At 37.2% G+C, this 20,144-nt stretch overlaps 1 protein-coding gene and 1 long non-coding RNA gene across 2 annotated transcripts in view; one reads left to right on the forward strand and one right to left on the reverse strand.

Annotated features, from left to right (window-relative positions):
* Positions 1-2,784: 2,784 nt before the first annotated feature.
* Positions 2,785-20,144, reverse strand: part of LOC121525844 — a 50,010-nt gene continuing 32,650 nt past the window's right edge. Inside the window, exons 2-3 of the long non-coding RNA XR_005993273.1 lie at positions 3,081-3,180; positions 2,785-2,961 (exon numbers count right to left, since the gene is read on the reverse strand). This is a non-coding gene — a long non-coding RNA (uncharacterized LOC121525844). The remainder of the gene's footprint in view (positions 2,962-3,080; positions 3,181-20,144) is intronic.
* Positions 14,622-20,144, forward strand: part of scn2b (sodium channel, voltage-gated, type II, beta) — a 31,454-nt gene continuing 25,931 nt past the window's right edge. The window contains exon 1 of the mRNA XM_041811999.1: positions 14,622-14,705. Coding sequence (XP_041667933.1) covers positions 14,630-14,705 — 76 coding nt within the window. The 5' untranslated portion in view covers positions 14,622-14,629. The remainder of the gene's footprint in view (positions 14,706-20,144) is intronic.

Genomic DNA, 20,144 nt, shown 5'->3' on the forward strand with positions numbered 1-20,144 from the left:
ACACGTTTTGTGGTCATAAATAGTTTTTCCTTATTAGCAGTTGTAAATTTGCACTTGCTCCTGTTATTCATACTGTATGTGGCTTTTCTTGGAGGGAGGAGCCGGGTAGAGGAGGGTTGTAAGAAGTGGCTTGGAGAGGGCGCAGCAAAGCATAGCCAGGTTATAGCAGTTTAAAAATGGCAGTGTGAGTGCTTTTAGCCAATAGCTTCTTAAAAGTAAATCAGCTGGCCACCAGCTGATGAGGGCTTGCATGAGATCAGCTGATGTCAATTATACAGCAGTGCTTGACTCCCTGGCCTGCTTGAACTAACGCTGCACGCTCGGTCTAGTTAGCAAAACTTTTTTTGTTTTTGTTTTTTTTTTTTAGTCAAACTAAATTTTTCATGTTTATGTTTTTATGAATGCTGTGTCTGAAAAATTAAGACATTTAAAAAATGTGCACACTTAGTAAGCTACAATATGAGACTAATCTGTCAGCATGAAGTTATCTCTAGACTGCCTGGATGATGTACTTTAGCTGAAATATCGGCAGTGCTGTTAGGTGAGCCACAGCCTCAACCCCTATCCTCCCTGCACTGTGGGTCAATGAAATACTGAACAGTTTCTCGGTTGTGTAAGGAGAATTACAGGACTTTAATTAGGACTCAAATTTTATCCTGGGTTAATCTTGATTTTTGTTCATCTGCCTGTGTGCAGCACTGACAACTAGGCCAGTCAGCATTAGCCCAGGTCTGCAGGAATTACAGTCAGTTTTATTCTTTTCTAACTTGATTTTGAAGTTGTTAACTTTATTTTCATTGATGCTAAGAGTAGCCTGGGTTTGTGAATATGGCAGTGAGTGTGTATACATGAACCTGAGTATCACAGTTATGAGTCATATCCTGGTTTTGATCATATTAAAGATACTGTGTTCACATGGGCACAGAGAAACCTGGTTAATCACGTCCCTGTAGACAAGAGAAACACGAGTATCCTGGTTTCTGATCACTGCAGCTTAAGCAGGCTTTATGCTGTTTCTTTTACAACACGAACCGTGGCCTTAGACAACTGTGACCTGTGTTTAACTTTGCACTATTAAATGCCACCATCACATTTAAGATATGGTATTCATCTTAGGCTTTTTTTTTTTTAGAGTTTTAAATCTGAAATGATTTTAAAACCATGTGAGACCACATACATGAGGACAATTTCAAAAGAATTCTCATCTTTAATCCTCTGAATGAACACACTAGACAACTCAGCCAGACTGTCAGATCACTGGAGAACACACACCTGCTGACCTGCCTATGACCTCAGTGATCACGTCACTTCAAAAAGAAAAGATAAAAACAAACACACAGGGATGTCTGTTGATACTCTCTTACTGTCTCTCCACAGCAGGCTGTCCTGGCATGCATTACAGGTGCAGCACCATAAAACATGGGAGCAAGACTCAGGATGAAATCCTGGCTGGAATTAAGTTAAAGTCGTGTTTATGGTTGTGAGCGGTGGAGGTATGTATGAGCCGGCTGTGACGCTACCCCGTCTGCTCGCTCTCATTGGTTGTTGTGGGGACTTTGTCAGAGGCACTAGGAGAGGCACTACAGAGTTTTTTGGAGGCTACAATGCGATTTGGAGCAGTAAAACAATTGTGTTGACACCACACACATGAGGATTATTCAGGCAAACAGTCGTCTGCGACGAGGCTCCTCTCAGGATACGCCCCCACGATCGTTGGGGGAGGCAAATGTTGCCCCAAATCGGGCTTAAAATCCTGTAGTGTGTGGCCAGCCTTACTCCAGCAATGCACCAATTCTTTTATCTTTTAAAAGATTTATTTTTGGGCTTTCGTGCCTTTATTCTATAGAGGACAGAACCAGAAACAGGAGAGAGTATGGGGAGAGACATGCAGCAAAGGGCCACAGGATGGACTCGAACCTGGGCCGCCCGCACACACGAGTAGAGCCTTAGACTGCTAGGCCATCTGAACGCCCCGCAATGCTCCAATTCTTACGAATATGAGGCGGTTATAAATATAATCAATCACTAACATAGTTTGGCTGAGACTCCAAGAAAGAGCTCAGCAATCCTGCAGGTGAATTTATTCACTAAATAACCTTCCTGGAAACAACTTCAGAATAAAAGCATGGTGTGAAAAAGCGAAAATAGCTCAAGCTTTTACTTTGAAAAGAACACTGGAAGAGCTATCGGGCCTGGGACGTATGACAAATTAAGCAGGATCTAAAAATGTGAAATCCTTGGCCCATTTATTAAATGCTATAAATTTAAACATGATTGTCTTCCCAAATTTGACATTTGTGGGTCCTACTGAGGAATACTGGCCTTTAAAGTTGTACATTAAGTCTCTAAATAAAACATTTAAGATGTCATTGTATACTGAATTTGTCTTGCTTTGCCAGAGTATTATAAAGGGTGAAAATTTTCAGTTTTAACAAAACATATTTTCTCCAAAAGCTCAGTTTACCCCTGAGCCTGGAAAGCACTTTTTTTTCTAGAGAGCCATGTTTTTAAAACAGTTTATTTTAGATCCAAACCAAATCTTCCCAAGGATGCCCCACATTTTTAAGTGTATGTCCAGGTTTTAATTACAGACATAACTGTAAAAACTGGCTCATCTTACCCCACTGACCTGATACAGCCTCAGGTGTAAAGGGAGAAATGCTCAGAGCGAATACTCACCAAGGAGAGCGTCTGACTGCTGTCACTAGAACCAGATGTTAATTATTGTTTAATGTCACACACAGAAAGAAGGAAAGAAGTTTGTTAACATTCATTAATGTAGATAAAAATGTGTGTCCAGTTTTGAGCCTCAACCTGTTAAAAATGAGGTTTCCTTGAATAATTTCCCATGATGAGAAAGCCTTTGGGGTTTTTTGCCTATCGTTTGACAGTAGTTTTTAGATGTGTGAGTAAAGATGATCTGTTTCCAGTTACTAACTGGAAGTCTTTTCTTCTTGTCAACTAAGAGAGGAGAGAAAAAGTCAAAGTTGCAGAAGGTGGTAGTATTTTTCCAAACAGAGAAGGCAAATTGACTCCACAGTTCTTTCTCTTGAGTCTGTTACCTTACAGAGACCTCTTACCTCAGATTCACCATAAAAGCAACAACAGTACAGCAGTGATTCACTCCTCTGCTGCTGCCTAGCAACCATGGAGGCCTCTTTACAGCAGCATCACTTCACTCTGCAGAGACACAGGAGAAAAAACATTAGGAGTCTGTTCACATGCCGTTCTCTAAAATGTTTCAGTTATGATTTAGAATGCATTTTATAATTGCTAAAATGTGTGAACCAGTCTGCAGCAGCGGCCATAATAAAAACGCTGTCTCAAACTAACTTTACATCAACCTAAGAGGTGGTCTTAAGCCTCCTGACAGACAACTACTACTGGCTTGTAGTCATATCAGCCCACATCTAGTTATGCAGAACTCACATCCTTCTTCAAACTAAAACAGACAAGTTATACAAGAATTCAGCATGCTTCATCATTATTAGAACACTTAAATGTTGACTCTCTTTTGTTGGCATCCCTCGCTCCAGTTCCACCAACTTTGGTCCACTATTTGGCAATAACATAGTGGAAAAAGGCCCTAACACCTTTGAAGATGATGTCATCCTTTAACCCTGTATACCATATATGGTCACTTCAGTCGACTTCCTTCAGCCTCCCCAAACCCTCTGTGATTAGAACCAGAATGATTTTTCTCAGCCAATCAGAGATGAGAAGTCAACATCACAAAAAGTGACATCACACCGTTGACCTATCAGCAGTAGCCCAGAGCATCTCAAACTTCCTGTTTCCTCCAGAACTCACAAAATGCAGTTTTACGTTTCTTTTGGTCCCTCACCAACAGCTCTAACTAACCATGGTAAGATGATGAAACTCACACAGGATAAAGGTGAGTAGTAGAGCTAAATGTCATGAAAAGTTTTGTTTGCATAAGATTTCTTACATTTACTGCAATTTTAGTGCGAGAAATGGAGGCACCATATCTGATCATCTCTGTGAAGAGATGTAAAGTGGTGTACATTTTAAGACATGATGATTCATCCAGCAACCATACTACGGGTATTTTCTTGAAAAATAATTTAGGATAATAGTTCTCTATAGTGTTGTTACATGTTTGCACAGGTTTATAAAATAAATATATAGTTAAAAGGGATTCAGTGGTATTTTTTTTTTTGAGTTTCATTACTGCTAAAATTCACCTAGGATCCAATATTTGTGATTTTTTTAAGGTTTCCGATGAGAATTATAAGATAAAACTGGTGGTGCCACCATTACTTAAACAGTAATCTGAAGCTAGTCAGGTCATTCATCTAAAAAAGGTCTAAAGACAACATCAGCTGTCTCAGATAGCTCTGCGTGGTTTACCCTGTGTGTGTTTCATGTCCTGATTTTTATGGAAAAGCAACATATTGAGTCATCCTTGAGGTTTCATTATGTATCTCAAAAATATCTGTGTTTAAAACCAATATTCTGTAGTAAGATCAGTTTTAAATGTGTAAGTAAAAACTAATTTGAGTTTATTTTTCCATAAATAACATTCTTATATGCATATAACTATCCTTTTTTTTTTTTTTTTTTTTTTTTTTTTTTTTTACCATGAACGTGGAAGGAACCATAGATGGTCACTTTTTGACCTTGATTCTCACAATAATAACACAAATATAGGGACACTTACGTTTTTTTAAGATCTTGGGATGTCCACAGTTTAAATTCTATGGCTTAAAATTTGAATTTCAAACTAGATCAAAATGCAATTTCAGCTGAAATTGCGTGGAGATGCTGAGAGCTGAATTGCAGGAAAACTGCTGAAATAGCCATAAAGCACAAAAATAGCTGAAAATATCATGAAATTGCTGAGAATAGCATAAAAATAACTGAAAATGACATTCAATAGCTAAAGAAGGGATAAATATAGCTGAAAGTAGATTAAAAAGCTTCAAAATAACTGAAAGTAGCATAAAATAGCTGGAAATAGCATAAAAACACCTCAAAGTAGCCTAAAAATAGATGGAAATAGCATAAAAATAGATGAAAATAGCCTAAAAATAGCTGACAGAAGCTTAAAAACATTTTAAGTTGCCTAAAAAAATAGTTGTAGGCAGCATAAGAATAGCTCAAAGTAGTCTAAGAATAGCTCAAAGTAGCAAATGAATAGCTCAAAGTAGCCTAAAAATAGCTGAAAATAGCATAAGATTAGCTGAAAGTAGCATGAGAATAGCTCAAAGTTGCCTAAAATAGCTTAAAGTAGCCTAAGAATAGATCAAAGTAGCCTGAAAATAGATGAAAGTAGCATAAAAATGGATGAAAATAGCCTAAAAATAGCTGACAGAAGCTTAAAAACATTTTAAGTCGCCTAAAAAAATAGTTGTAGGCAGCATAAGAATAGCACAAAGTAGTCTAAGAATAGCTGAAAGTAGCAAATGAATAGCTCAAAGTAGCCTAATAATTGCTGAAAATAGCATAAGATTAGCTGAAAGTAGCCTAAAATAGCTGAAAGTAGCATGAGAATAGCTCAAAGTTGCCTAAAATAGCTGAAAGTAGCCTAAGAATAGATCAAAGTAGCCTGAAAATAGATGAAAGTAGCATAAAAATAGCTGAAAAATAGCAGAAGATTAGCTGAAAGTAGCATGAGAATAACTCAAAGTTGCCTAAAAAAGCAGAAAGTAGCCTGAGAATAGATCAAAGTAGCCTAAAATAGATGAAAGTAGCATAAAAGTAGCTGGAAAATAGCATAAGATTAGCTAAAAGTAGCCTATAATAGCTCAAAGTTGCCTAAGAATAGCTCAAAGTAGCATAGAAATAGTTCAAAGAAACATCAGAATAGATCAAAGTAGCTTATAAATAGCTGAAAATAACATAAGACTAGCTCAAAGTAGCCTAAAAGTAGCTAACAGTAGCCTAAAAAAAGGTCAAGTAGTCTAAAAATAGCTAAAAGTAGCATAGGCACAGCTCAAAGTAGACTAAAATATCTGAAAGTAGCAAGAGAATAGCTCAAAGTAGCCTAAAAATAGTTGAAAACAGCATAAGAATAGCTCACAGTAGCCTACAAATAGCTGAAAATAGCATGAAAATAGTTCAAAGTTGCCTACAAATAGCTGAAAGTAGCATAAGAATAGTTGAAAATAGCATAAGATTAGCTGAAAGTAGTCTAAAATAGCTGAAAGTAGCATGAGAATAGATCAAAGTAGCATAAAATTAGCTAAAAGTAGCATAATAACAGCTGAAAATAGCAGAAAATTAGCTGAAAGTAGCATAAAGGAGCTCAAAGTAGCATAAGAATAGATCAAAGTAGTCTATATATAGCTGAAAGTAGCCAAAAATAGCATAAAAACAGCCCAAAGTAGCCTAAAATAGCTGAAAATAGCATGAAAATAGCTAAAAGTAGCCTAAATATAGCTTACAATAGCATAAGATTGGCTGAAACTAGCCTAAAATAGCTCAACGTAGCCTTAAGAATAGCTCAAAGTAGCCTTTAAAATGAAATGGGTTCAAAAGTAGGAAAAGGTGGTATTTAATGGCAAAAGGTAGCTTAAATAGGTGAAAGTGTCAAAAATGGTGGAAAAGGGGGCAAAAATGGGATATAGTGGCAAAAACAGGCAAGAAAAGAGGAAGCAAGTGGTATTTAATTGCAACAGGTAGCTTCAATGGGTGAGAAATGGCATCAAAAATGGTGAAAAGGAGCAATTATGGGAACTATGTGGAGCTACATGTATGTGATAGTTAAGGGGAGTAAATCTTTGTGTCTGTTTAGGGGCTCTGCGGTTGCTATGGTGATCAAAGCCTGCATGACATCATTGTTTAATCAAGGCTGAGATCAAAGCATAATTAGAAACACCTGTGACAGCTTCTGTTAAAACTGCTCAGAAAACTGAGTTAAGTGGCCAGCACATGCACTCAAACAAAGTCAATTTAAGCTGTTGTTGTGAAAGCTAGCAGAAAAACGAAGGTATCGTGAGAATCAGCAGAAGTTGACGAACGCAGTGATATGTTTTTTATGTGTGGGAAGTGAAAAATCATGCTACAAGAGCGAGTTAAAAACAGTGGTACCGAAAGCTCTCACTCAGGAGTCTTTGTTCAAAAATTGGATTGCTTCAGATTAGGAGCTGTAGTGGAGTTAGTCACACTTTGAAGATCACTGTGCCAAAATCGTTATTCCTACTGACCTCAAATCTTGTTTGTGAGCAAGAGGAGACGTGTAGCTACGTTTTGCTGTTAAAATTATTTCTTTAGAGCCAATATTTTTCTCAGGAGAGCAGTTTGTTCGCAGGGCTGCCTCTAGTTTTTAAGAGTCCAGCCACACTCTGGCGGTGATGTCATCACTCTAAGTCTCACTCTAAAATGTCTGAGAGACAAAATTTAGAAAAAGTTTGATCAGCAAAAAGCATGATAGTTCAAAAAGTATAAATAGTAGAAAAGAGTATTATAGTTCACAAAATTCTACACAAGAAGCTGAAGAGTATGAGAGTAAAATAGTGAAAATAGCCCAAGGAGTGCCAAAATTATGAGTAGTGGAAAAAAGGGCAGATTTAGTGAAATTTTGCCATCTGCTTAACATTGTTAAACAAAGTTAAATATTTTAAAAATTATAAAAGTTAGAAATGAGAAAAGTCATAGCAGTCGAATAGCGGAGAAAAGGGAATTTTTTGAAGTATGAAAGTATGAAGGAATAGCTAGCCGGCGCGGAGGAATAATAATAATAAAGTTCAAAATGGCCGACGTGGATATCAATAGTGTGGATGCTTATCAGCATCCCCACTAATTATTTAAAGCAGTGAGTGCTCTATAAAAGCTTATTGAATATTCCGTCCTTGCCTTTAAAGTTGATGCCATCCTTTTACACTCATTAAACATTAGTGGTGGGAATTTTGGGTCTTTTAAGTGATCTGGATCATTTTGTTCAGTTCAGCAAGAGGAGCCGCCTCTTTCGACTCCCAAACGGTTCTACATTTTCTACATTGGTATTTTAGTCCAATTATGCTCAGTTTTTTGAATCGATGAAAATATTGTGATCTAGAAATTTTTAAAAAATGTTATAATGATCTAAAAATGGCTCTCAAATGGGATCTGGCTCTTCTCATTCAAATAAAAGAGCTGGCTCTTTAAACCTGCTTGTTCAGGAATGAGCCATCACTATCAAACATTCCCTCCTTGCCTTTTGCGTTCAGACCAGTCTAAGCCCCGCCCTCTTTTACTGTGAAGCCATACTGTTGTAACATGTGTAGAATGTAGCTTGGCATTGTCTCACTAATTTAAGCAAAGGAACCAATGATCATGTCTAGAAAACTGACAAAGAGGGGGAGCTGAGACGGGTCTTAAGCCTTCTGACAAACAGCTACACGCCGACTTGTAGTCCTTCTTTTTTTATTATTATTATTATTTTAACCCTCCTGTTTAGTGTGGTATGACTTAATGCATGAACTAAAAATATTTCACCAAGTTTTCACTTGGAGTGTTTGTCATTATCCCAGGTTTCTGTTATGGAGTCCTAAGACTTGCCAAGCTCTCCACACTGAGCTGAATTCAGCACCACGGACAGCAACAAACTCCCAGTATACATGAACTGTATCTAAAGCTGAACCAGAAAAGGGAACTGGAGAAGGTAAACAACATCAAGAACCTTAGCCAAGCCAAGTAGTCTCTTTATAATCAAAACTTGGAAAATAATAACAGTAATTAATGAGATCCTACACAGAAACCATGAACCGAAGACTAAAGTTTACATTCAACAGAGAAGTGATGCAATCTATCACACCACTGTGTGCAGCCTTTACTTTACTTTTATCATGAAATGTTGATTGTTTTTCCCAGAACAGAGGTTATGAAATACAACCTCATTCCAAAAATGCTGGTTCACAGAATCTAAATAAAAACAGAATAAAATGATTGTGATTTTATTCACAATAGAACATAAACAAAATATCAGATGTTGAAACTGAGACATTCTATAATTCCATGAAAAATGTTAGCTAATTTTGAATTTGATGTAGCTACATATCTCAAATAAGTAGAAACAGAGCAACAAAGTGCTGGAAAAGTAACAGCTGAAAGAGTATTTTGCAACTAAATGGGTTAATTGGCAACATGACTGGGCATAAAGGGAGCATTTTAGTGAGGCAGAGTCTCTCAGAAGTAAAGATGGGCAGTGGGGCTAGGCTGAAGGCTGGTGATCACGGGGCCCTCAAGGGCCACTACTAAACACAGGCATGGTTCTGTACTGGAAATCACTGTATGGGCTCAGGAACACTTCCAGAAATCATTGTCAACACAGTTGGCCGTGCCATCCACAAATGCAAGTTAAAGCTGACTATACAAAGAAGGAGCCATATGTGAACAGGAGCCAGAAATGCTGCCATCTTCTCTGGGCCAAAGCTCATTTAAAATGGAGCAAAGCAAAATGGAAAACTGTTCTGTGGTCAAAATTTGAAAATCTTTTTGGAAACCAGGGGCGCCGTGTCCTGCAGACTAAAGAGGAGAGGCACCATCCAGCTTGTTATCAGTTCACAGTAAAAAGCTGCATCTCTGATGGTATAGAGTTAAAAAAAAATGCCTATGGCGTGGGCAGCTTACACATCTGTAAATGAACTATCAATGCTGAAAGTATAGAGGTTTTAGAGACAACATCTCTTTCAGGGAAGGCCTTGACTATTTCAGTAAGAAACATCTGTCACAACAGCATGGCTTCACAGTACAGTACAAGAGTCTGAGTGCTGAACTGGCCTGCCTGCAGTCCAGACCTTTCAATATAGAACACATTTGGAGCCTCAGAAAAGGAAAAATCCAGCAAAGAAGATCCAGGGCTGATGAGCAGCTAGAATCAGACAAGAATGGGACAACATTCGTCTCCCTGAAATCTAACAACTGGTCCTCACTTTCCAGACATTTAAAGACAGTTGTTAAAAGAAGAGGGGATGCTACACAATGGTTAGCTGTGTCCCTTCTTTTTTGAGATGTGTTGCTGCTTCAAATTAAAAGTGAGCTAATAATTTTCATTAAATGGTAAAAAGTCTCATTTTTAACATCTGATATGTTGTTTAATTTCTATAATGAATTAAATATGGGTTTATGAGATCTGACAATCGTTGCATTCTGTTTTTATTTATTTGGGCTGTAGAACTCTGGTATTGGGAAAAAGTCCTAGCTTTTCTCCATCTGACCAAGCCTTTACTCCTTCAAAATAAAACCATCATAATGATTATGGATTTATAAGGAACTATAAAGACCTTTTATTAGGAGATGCAGAGCCTCTGTAGTACTTCAGTGGTGCATATGGAGGTTGATTCTCGTTGCTGTCATAATGCTGACCACTAATAGTCGGCTACTCCACCTCTGCTCCTCCTAATGACCTCAGACCACTTTGCATCCCTCTCTTCCTGTCTCCTCATCTTCTTTAATGCTCCTTCCTCTCCTCATATCACTGCTGGTTGTTGATGCTGAGTTTTTCCGTCTCCTCCGTGGGAATTTTTCTCTCCTTCCCCCTTTCCTCACATCCCTAATCCTTCATATCTATCTGCCTCCTGTTAGACTCTAGTATCAAAATCAAGCTAACAGTGTCACTCCTACTGAGTGTTTCCCTCTGTTATTTCCCACCATCCTCTGCTTCTGCCTCCCACCCAGGAAAGATGGATGGAGGAAGGGACTGAAGAAGGGAGGTTGGGGTGGTCTCCTCTTAATATTTTGTTTGCCTGCACGGCTGCCTGGTTTTCCTTAGTAGAGACAACAAACAGACATTTTCTGGAGTATATTCCCTCTGTGGTGACTTACTGATGGAGACAGAGCGTGCTGACACTGCGCTCCACATTCTTCTGTTCTTGTGGGATTTCAGTGAGAGCAGCAGCACATGGAACTAGACTTCCTTCCAAACAACGCCACTATAATAGCAGAGTTTGGGCCTATTATTATTGGTAACAGTACGCAGGTGTTATTTATGACTTTTATCATTTATACATGATTTGTTCAGTCACAGATGAGCCCATCAGTGATACTTTAACACAGTCATTAACCGCCCTGGAGATTTTCTCTTTTCTACATAAAGACATCTGCAGGAACTGCACCCAAATCTCTGGATTACCCTCTCTACTCTTCCTGTTACTGTTGCCTTGGCTGGGCGAAGCTTTTCGAAACTGAAACTAATAAAGACAGACCTCACAAGAATGATTAAGTCAGTGTTATTCAACCCTGCTCAACCAAAGAGCCAAATTATTTTTAAAAAATATCTTTGCAAGAGCCACAATCTATGCAGTGAAGAATGGTGAAAATGGGTTAAAGTTGTGGCAATAAAAACAATTTAAAGTGGTAAAATGGTCCAAAAGCAGCAAAGAAGTGTCAAAAAATGGATGAAAGTTACCAAAAATGGGTAGAAAAAGTGGCAAAATGGATTAAAAAATGAGTAACAGGTGGTACAAATGGACAACAAAAGGTAAAAATGTGGCCAAAAAAAGAGTAAAACAAGAAAAAAGCAGGATAAAAGAGGCAAAAACTGGTGGAAAGTGGCAAAAATGGGGTCAAAAAAGTGTCAGAATTTATGTTAAAAAAATGAGTTACAGGTGGTAAAAAGAGCAGGATAAAAGAGGCAAAACCTGGTGGAAAGTGGCAAAAATTGGAAGAAAAAAGCATCAGAATTGATTCAAAAATAGGTTACATGTGGTAAAAATGGCCCCAAAAAAAAAGGGTAAAAAAAAAAAAAATAAAAAAAAAATTAAAAATAAAAAAATAAAATATTGTAACTCAAATGGGCAAAATTGGCAAAAATGGTCAAAAAGGCAGCTTAAATATGCAAAAAGGGGCAGAAAGGGGGAAATTTGAAAATAGCAAAAAGCGGGATACAAGAGGCAACTGGTGGTAAATGGCAAAAACTGATAAAAATGAGTTACAGGTGGCTAAATTGGTAAAAAATAAATAAATAAAGGTAAATATTTGGCAAAAAAATGAGTGAAAAGGGACTAAAATGGGAAAAAAAAGAGAAAAAAATGGCATTCAGTGGGAAAAAAGGCATCTTAAATGGGTGAGAAGGGGCAAAACAGCAAAAAAAAAGAGAAAATATATATTTTTTAATAAAAAAAGCAGGACAACGAAAGCAAAACCTAGCGAAAAGGGGCAAAGGAAGTGGCAAACTTGGGCTAAAAAGTTGTAATGATAGATGAAAAGTGGCAAAAAAAAGGAGAAAACAGTGCAAATAAGGGCAATGGAAATATACAAACAAAAATAAAGGCTCACAATTTAAGCCAACTGTACAAGAGTGGGAAAGAAACTGATTAAAGGATCATTTCTGAGCTTAAAGTTGACCTTTTTTAAGGTTTGCTGGGGGAAAATTTTCAAAATAAAACATAAAAGAGCCACAAATCATCATAAAAGAGCCACATGTGGCTCCAGAGCCACGCGTTGTGTATCACTGGTTTAAGTGGTCTGGCTGTCATCAGCATTAACTCTAAACTGACACAGCAGCTGTCATACGACAACCTTACTGACGACTTTGCATCTAGAAAACGCAGATCTATTAGGCAGCAGGGGTGGAAGTACCTGATTACATTTACTCAGATTACTGTAATTGAGTAATGTTTTGGGTACTTGTACTTAAACCACAGTAACTGTCTTCAGTGTTGGAGTTATCTGACAGGGTTGATTCACCAGCGTTAGCTTAATTCAGGGATGTCAAACTCAAACACAGAAGGGGCCGGATTCTGAATTAAGGTCTAACCTGAGGGCCAAACAGGGTCCACATTTCACCAAACTGCTAACCTCATTTTCACCAGTAAGAAAAAAATCTAGCACTAATAATAAATGATTTTGAGATTTAAAAAGTCAAAATAATTTGTTGAAAGGCTCATAATCTGAGATTAAAAGTCAAACTTATTAGTTCAAAAGGTCAAAACACAAAATTAGATGTTAAAATAATGCTTTTAAAAGGTAAATATATAAAAAAGAAACTCACAATCACTTTTTTAAACAAAAACATGACTTAAAATTGAAAATGGTGAACCTAAAAGGTCAAAATATGAGATAAAGGTCGAAATAATAAATTGAAACGGTCAAACAATTAGATAAAAAGTCAAAATTATAAATTGAAAAGGTCAAAATAGAAGATTAAAAGTCAAAATAGTAAATTAAAATGGTCAAAATGCAAGCTACAAAGCTAAAATAATAAATGTAAAAGGTCAAAATATGTGATAAAAGTCAAAACAATAAATTGAAGTCATAACTGTGTAATGCAAAGTTGAAAATTTGAAATGAAAACACAAATTCATTTCTTTTCCCACATTTCTTTTTATATAATTATTTTTACTCTTTATTTTTTAAACATTTTTATGATTTGAGGATATTTCATATCATCAAGGTTACATTTACATTTTCACACTGGAGGAAATCTGCAGACCTCATATTTTAGGGCCAGTTATAATAAGAACAGGATATGATCTGGTGGGCCGGGTGTAACTGTACCACGGGTCGGATTTGGCCCCCCAGCCTTGAGTTTGACACCCCTGGCTTAATTAATGTAAGCTTCGCCTACTGATATTTAAACCTGGGTGGATGTGTGAGCAGAGTTCCCATCATGCCCTTGGGCAGAGAGTTTCGATGTGTTAAGCAGTGTTTGGAAGCTGCTGGGGCTCTTTTGCTCATGTTTGTTGTTGTCATTGATCTGAGACACATGTGCACCATGGGTGAAGTTATCCTATCTGGAGACAGGGCTAATGGCAGAGGTCTGCACTCACTGAGTGCTTTTGTAGTTACTCTTATTATTATTATCAGTGGAGGACTGCAGTGATGGTCGTCACGTCTGATCTCCACACAGGATCTCTGGAGCTCAGTCAGAGTGACCATCAGGTTCTTGGTCACCTCTCTCACTGAGGCCCTTCTGCCCTGATTTCTCAGTTTGGCAACCAGCTCTTCTAAGAGTCCTGGTCCGTAATCTTCTATGTGAGAATTATGGAGGCAACTGTGCTCTTGGGAACCTTCAGTGCATCATAACGTTTTCACCCATGAGTAAGAGTACAACTCAAAGTCTCTCAGCAGGGTGTAACATAATAAATCTGTGCTTATTACATGGTATTAAATCAGTTCTTATACCAAAATAATGTTAATAAATTTATTTTACCTCTATTCATGTGTTTGATATTTCTGTGTAGATTTGTGAGTATAATAGATGAATTTAGATGCATATCAGGGTCAGCAGGGGTCCTAGTGTCCCTCTCAGGGAATGTTGTGGACAATCAGACTCTGTTTGAATGATTTTTTATTCACTCTGTGTACTTTATTTACTCATTCTGACTATAAGAATGTTTTAATGGCCATCATGACATCCCCTGAGGTTTCTGATAGTGTGTCTGAAGGTGAAACCGCCTTCGTGCATTATTGATGCCCGTTTGTTCATGTTTGAGGGAGCCATCCTCCCCATGATTCCCCTGTACTTCCTGTACCGCCCGCCCTCCTCCATCACAAACAAACCGACAACCGTGAGACCAACCGTCATACGGCTACAGACACTGCCAGCCATGTCCTGCCTCTAAAACAAAACACTGTTTATAGCATTTAACGCTCCAGCGAGACCACGCCTGCTCCTTTTATACTAAATATATTTTTCCTCGGGGTAAACTACGGTGTTTTTTAAAAACCAACGAAGAAGAAGAAGATGTGTTCCCGCGCGCTGAAGAGGAGCGGTGGCGTTGAGCTGGTGGCGGCGGCGCTGCTGCTGCTCTCTGTCTCCGGTAAGACGCAGAAAAAACAGACAAACCGATCGATGCTTCCAAACACTGATACGAAGAACAACAGCTCGATTATAGCGACCGCAGATTAGTCCTCCTTCATCCGTTTTCTCTCGCATTTCCCCGCATGTATGAGTGGGGAAGAGGGAAATAGCTTGAATGTGTAATGGAGACAATGTCGTCTAATTATTTCTCTAAAAGCCTCCATTAAACCAGACTGGTTGGTTTTACTCAGCTGCTTTAACCCTGATTTATTTACAATTGGTGGTGTCAGATCTCTGGGGACGGTTTCCTCTCTGATGTCTCTATTTACAGGGCCACTTTCACACATTTGGAGGCCCCTGGGCTGAGACCAGGAAGAGGCCCCTCCCCAGTTAGCTCACAGCAATCACAGCAAGTAAAGATACTGAATACTGAAATCTATGAATACCACCAATACTAAATAACAAATACCCTAAACACCAATACGCAACTAAACCGCACGATATCAATTAGACGAGTAATTTAGAGGTGAATTTTAACGCACCTTTATGTTCGGGGTTCCAAAAATATAACTTTAAACCTCTGATGGTTCAATGAAATACACTCAGGGTGGTCCTGATGAAAAATTTATTCCAAATAGAGCTAAAAATTAAATATACATTTTCAATAAATCTTCTATTTTTTTCAATCAATATCAGACCTGATCATTACTATCAAATATCAATTAGTTAGGGAGAAATTTAAATTTCCTCAATTTAATAATTATTCTTTAAATTAATTATTCGGTCTGATCTTGATTTTTAAAAAGTTTTTTTTCTTTTATTTTTATTTGGAGTCACCCTGTTTGTAACTATTAAATGATAAAATATAAAAATGCATTAAAAATAAAGTTATTTCTCTTTATTTACATTTTCATTTTCCAGGCTGTGATAATCCCCTTCAGGTGAATCCAATTTGCATGTAGTATATGGACAATATTTTGTTATTTCCTGTTTGTTTTTCTGTTTTTTTTTTTTTTTTTTGGGGGGGGGGGGGGTGTTTTTTTTTTTGCACATAGACTGGTATTTAAAGAGCCTGTTTCAGTACAAAAACCTTACTTTGATTTTTTTTATATACTGCATGTAATTTGGATTTCCTTGAAGGGAATTTTCTTGCCTTGAACATGTAAATAATAAGCAACAACTTTTATTTCTATGCATTATTTTTTTCCAAATGTTTAGAAATTGTTACACACAGAGTATCAGTGACCAAAACTGGCCACCAACATTAAAAAGAATAAAAAATATTATACATATTTTTTCACTTTTTATAAAGTATTTTCAATCAATATCAGACCTGATCATAAAAATCAAATATTGGTGAATTTTAGAAATTCAACTCTTTAATTGCCAGTTGAAATGCAAAATGTTTCTTGAGTCGCAGTGTAAAAAACACAAAAATGAATTATTTTCCACACACTACATGCATATTGAATTTCTTTAAAAGGATTATCACAGCCTTTAATATGTAAATAATAAGTAAGAACTTTGATCTTTATGGTTTTTTTTTTTTTTAAAGATTTTAAAGAATTGTTTCTCTCAGGGTGTGCTGACAAAAATTGAATCCATACAAGCCTGATGTTCGTAAAGAGCACTTTAGAGAAACCTAAATTGCTCCTTGCCAGCTTTTACCACATTTGCAAATGTTGCCAGCTTATTTTTTATGTTGCCAACTTCTGTGTGCAGTTTTTCAAAGCCCTGGTTTCTCATTAGTTCCAAACACCATTTTGATAATGCCAAAAACTGCATGCAAACTCCTGCATATTGTTTAATTGCACAAATATGTTGGCAACATCTTGCTTCACACTAGTCTTCCCACTTATTTAAATATTGACAACTTTGTTGAGCAATTTAGGGAAATCTAAATTGTTACTTGCCAGTCATAACCAGGTGACAAATGTTGGCAACTTATTTGTGCAATTGCAATGCCCTGGTTTCTTACTACTACTTTTTAGTTTAAATGTATTTTTTGATTAAGCCAAAAATTGCAAGCAAACCTACATAGTATCTAGATTGCGCATATATGTTTGCACCATCTCGCTCTGCACAAGTTCTTCCACTCATCTAAATATTGCCAACTTTTTCGAGCAATTTAGGGAAGCCATTGCTCCTCACCAGGTTTTCTTATGTTGCCAACTTATTTGTGCAGTGAAGGGAAACTCTCAGTCCTTGCCTGTACAAAACTTGTTGCCGAAGGTTGACAACCTATATGTGCAATTTAGGGAAATCTCACTACTTGTGAGACCCAGTCGCTTTTTCAAATATTGCCAACTCATCTGTGCAATTTTGCAAAGTCCTTTCTCACTAGTTCAAACACATCTTTGGAGGTATCCAAAAATTGCAAGCAAACTCCCACAGAGTCTAAATTGCGCATATATGTTTGCAACATCTCGCTCCGCATAAGTTCTTCCACTTATCTAAATATTGCCAACTTTTTTGAGCAATTTATGGAAGGCATTGCTGCTCACCAGGTTTCCTTATGTTGCCAACTAATTTGTGCAGTAAAGGGAAACTCCTTGTCCGTTCAAACCTTGTTGCTGAAGGTTGGCAAACTGAATCTGCAATTTAGGGAAATCTCACTCCTTGTGAGACCCAGCCACTTTTTCAAATATTGCCAACTTCTCTGTGCAATTTTGCAAAGTCCTCATTTAGTTCTAACACATCTTTTGATAATTCCCAAAACTGCAGGCAAAGTCCCGCATATTGTCTAAATTGCACAAATATGTCAGCAACACCTTGCTTTGCACAATATTGCCAACTGTTTTGCTAAATTTAGGGGAGCCATTGCTCTCTTGAAGGTTGCCAAAAACTGCAGGCAAACTCCTGCAAATTTTCTTAACTGCACAAACATGTTGACAACAGCCTGCTCCTTGCCAATCCACCCACTTTTTAAAAATATTTCTTTGACCTGAAATGTGTCTAAATACCAGTTTGACACATTTTTCCCAGCATAGATTGCCTTCTCTACACATCATGCAAAACTTCAAGGGTCATTTTTTCTAAAAGTGTTGGCAAAAACTCCTTCTTTCGTTATTTTTGTATGTTTTCTTTAGAGGGCATTAGACAGGTCAGTGTAATTAGCTTGACTTGAACTTTATCTCCAGACCCCTTGCAGCACTGGGTCCCAGACAATTGCCTACGTTTACATAAGGCTAAAACAGCCCATGCTTATGTAGGGCCTGTTTACAGCTAAATTAGTGCTCTGCTTCATCACAGCCTTTAAACAGGATCATGATGCACCATATAAAAATAAAAATTGGCTCCTGCAGAATCATAGTGTACATTACAGCTGCTCTCTATGAGTGATGGATCCAAATATTGAACTATAATAAGAAGCTAACAATGTGCTGTGTGTATTCAGGCCTTGTATTCAGCAGCAGACATATAAGCTTACATAGGGGCCCTGAATAACAGGTCTTTGTTTACATGGCTCTCTGCAAGGGCTGGGCAAAAAGGATGCAAATGCATAAACCCAGGCTGATTATGCACCTCTCTGTCTGCTGGCACAACCTGCTGTTGTCATGACCTGTTCAGCCCCGCTGGCAGTGATGGGACCTCTGGCTATTTTTAGAGGCTTGAATCATTTGGCTCAGCTCGGTAATAAGAGCCAGTCAAACTTGATACTATTTTTAGCTTTTTATGGATTTTAAACAAAAGACATGAGGAAAAAGGAAGCTGTCTTTCGAAATGTTAAATTTAGGATTTTTTTGCCTCCACACTGGTGACAGTCAGATTTGTTCTAGGGATGTCCATACGGGCCATTCTTGTGAACTTGACATACACTACTGTATATCAGGGGTGTCAAACTCAATCACAGCAGGGGCCAGATTCTGAACTTGGGTCTGAGCTGAGGGCTTAACAGTGTCAATATTTAACCAAAAAATGTCAACCTTATTTTCACCAGAAATGAATTATGGGGGTAAAAAACTTGGCACTGATGATAAAATAATTTTGTGATTACAAGGTGAACATGACAAGTTAAAAACTCAAAATCTGAGATAAAAAGTCAAACTTATAAGTTTAAAAGGTAAAAACATGGCATTTAAAGTCAAAATAATGTTTTTATAAGGCAAAATCTGGGATAAATATTAAAACCATGAATTTTAAAAGTCAAAAACAGAGATAAATTTCAAAATCATAATTTTTAACAGATAAACATTGAAATCATGTATTTCAAATATCAAAATATGAAATAAAATTTAAAATCCTGCATTTTTAAAATTAAAGATGAAAAAAGTCAAAACGTGACATAAAAGTCAAAATGATGATTTTTAAAGGTAAAAAAACTGAGATAATATTAAAAATCCTGTGCCTCAAAGGTAAAAAAAAAAAAAAAAAAAGAGATAAAAGTTAAAGTTTGGAGTTGAAAAAGGTCACAACATAAGATAAAAGTCAAAATCATGATATTAAAAGGTCTAAATAGGACTTGAAATCTAAAATTATTAATCTAAAAGGTAAAAATATGAGATTAAAAGTCAAAGTTATGAGATGTAAAGGTTAAAATATGACATAAAAAGTCAAAACCATGACTTTTAGTCATAACTTTGAGATGAAACATTGAAAATATAGAGAAAACACAAATTTCTTCCCCACATTTGACTTTTTTTCAAACTATTTTTACTGTTTACTTTTTCTAACATTTATGACTCAATATAAATCATCAGGCTTAAGTTTACATTTTTATACCAGAGGAAATCTGCAGACCTCATACTGGTGGGCCAGGTATACCTGCACCACAGGCTGGATTTGGCCCCCGGGCCTTGGCTGGACACCTGTGCACTATATGGACAAAAGTATTTGGTCACACCTGGTAATTACTGAATTCAAGCGTTTCAATCAGACCTGTTGCCACAGGTGTAGAAAATCAAGTACCTAGCCATGCAGTCTCCATTTACAAACATTTGGGGTCCTAAATGGGTCGTTCTGAAGAGCTCAGAGACTTCAAGCATGGTACTGTGATACGTTTTATCCCTGCTGGATATTCCACAGTCAACTCTTAGTGATATTTTTAGAAAGTGGAAGTGTTTAGGAACAACAGCAACAAAGCAGAAGGCCAGTGCCTGACCTCATTAATGCTCTACAGAATGAATGGGCAAAAATTCCCACAGAAACACTCCAGAATCTTGTGGAAAGCCTTCTAGGAAGAATGGAGGCTGTTATAGCTGCAAAAGGGGGAAACTCCATATTAAAGTACATGTATTTGAATACAGTGTCATTACTGTCTATGCTGGTGTGATGGTCAGGTGGCTGAATAGTTTTGTTCATATAGTGAATCAAGAATTATCTGAGGGATTCTCTTTAAACAGTGCACAAGTGTCAAGTCTGTCACAGTGATAAATACAGTAGGTTTTGGAGGTCAAAGGTCAAGGCCATTAGATACATTTCCATCCCTTTACAGTACAATCTCTAAAAATGACTTTAA

Source organism: Cheilinus undulatus, linkage group 2 (assembly GCF_018320785.1).
Source record: "Cheilinus undulatus linkage group 2, ASM1832078v1, whole genome shotgun sequence".
Classification (NCBI taxonomy): domain Eukaryota; kingdom Metazoa; phylum Chordata; class Actinopteri; order Labriformes; family Labridae; genus Cheilinus; species Cheilinus undulatus.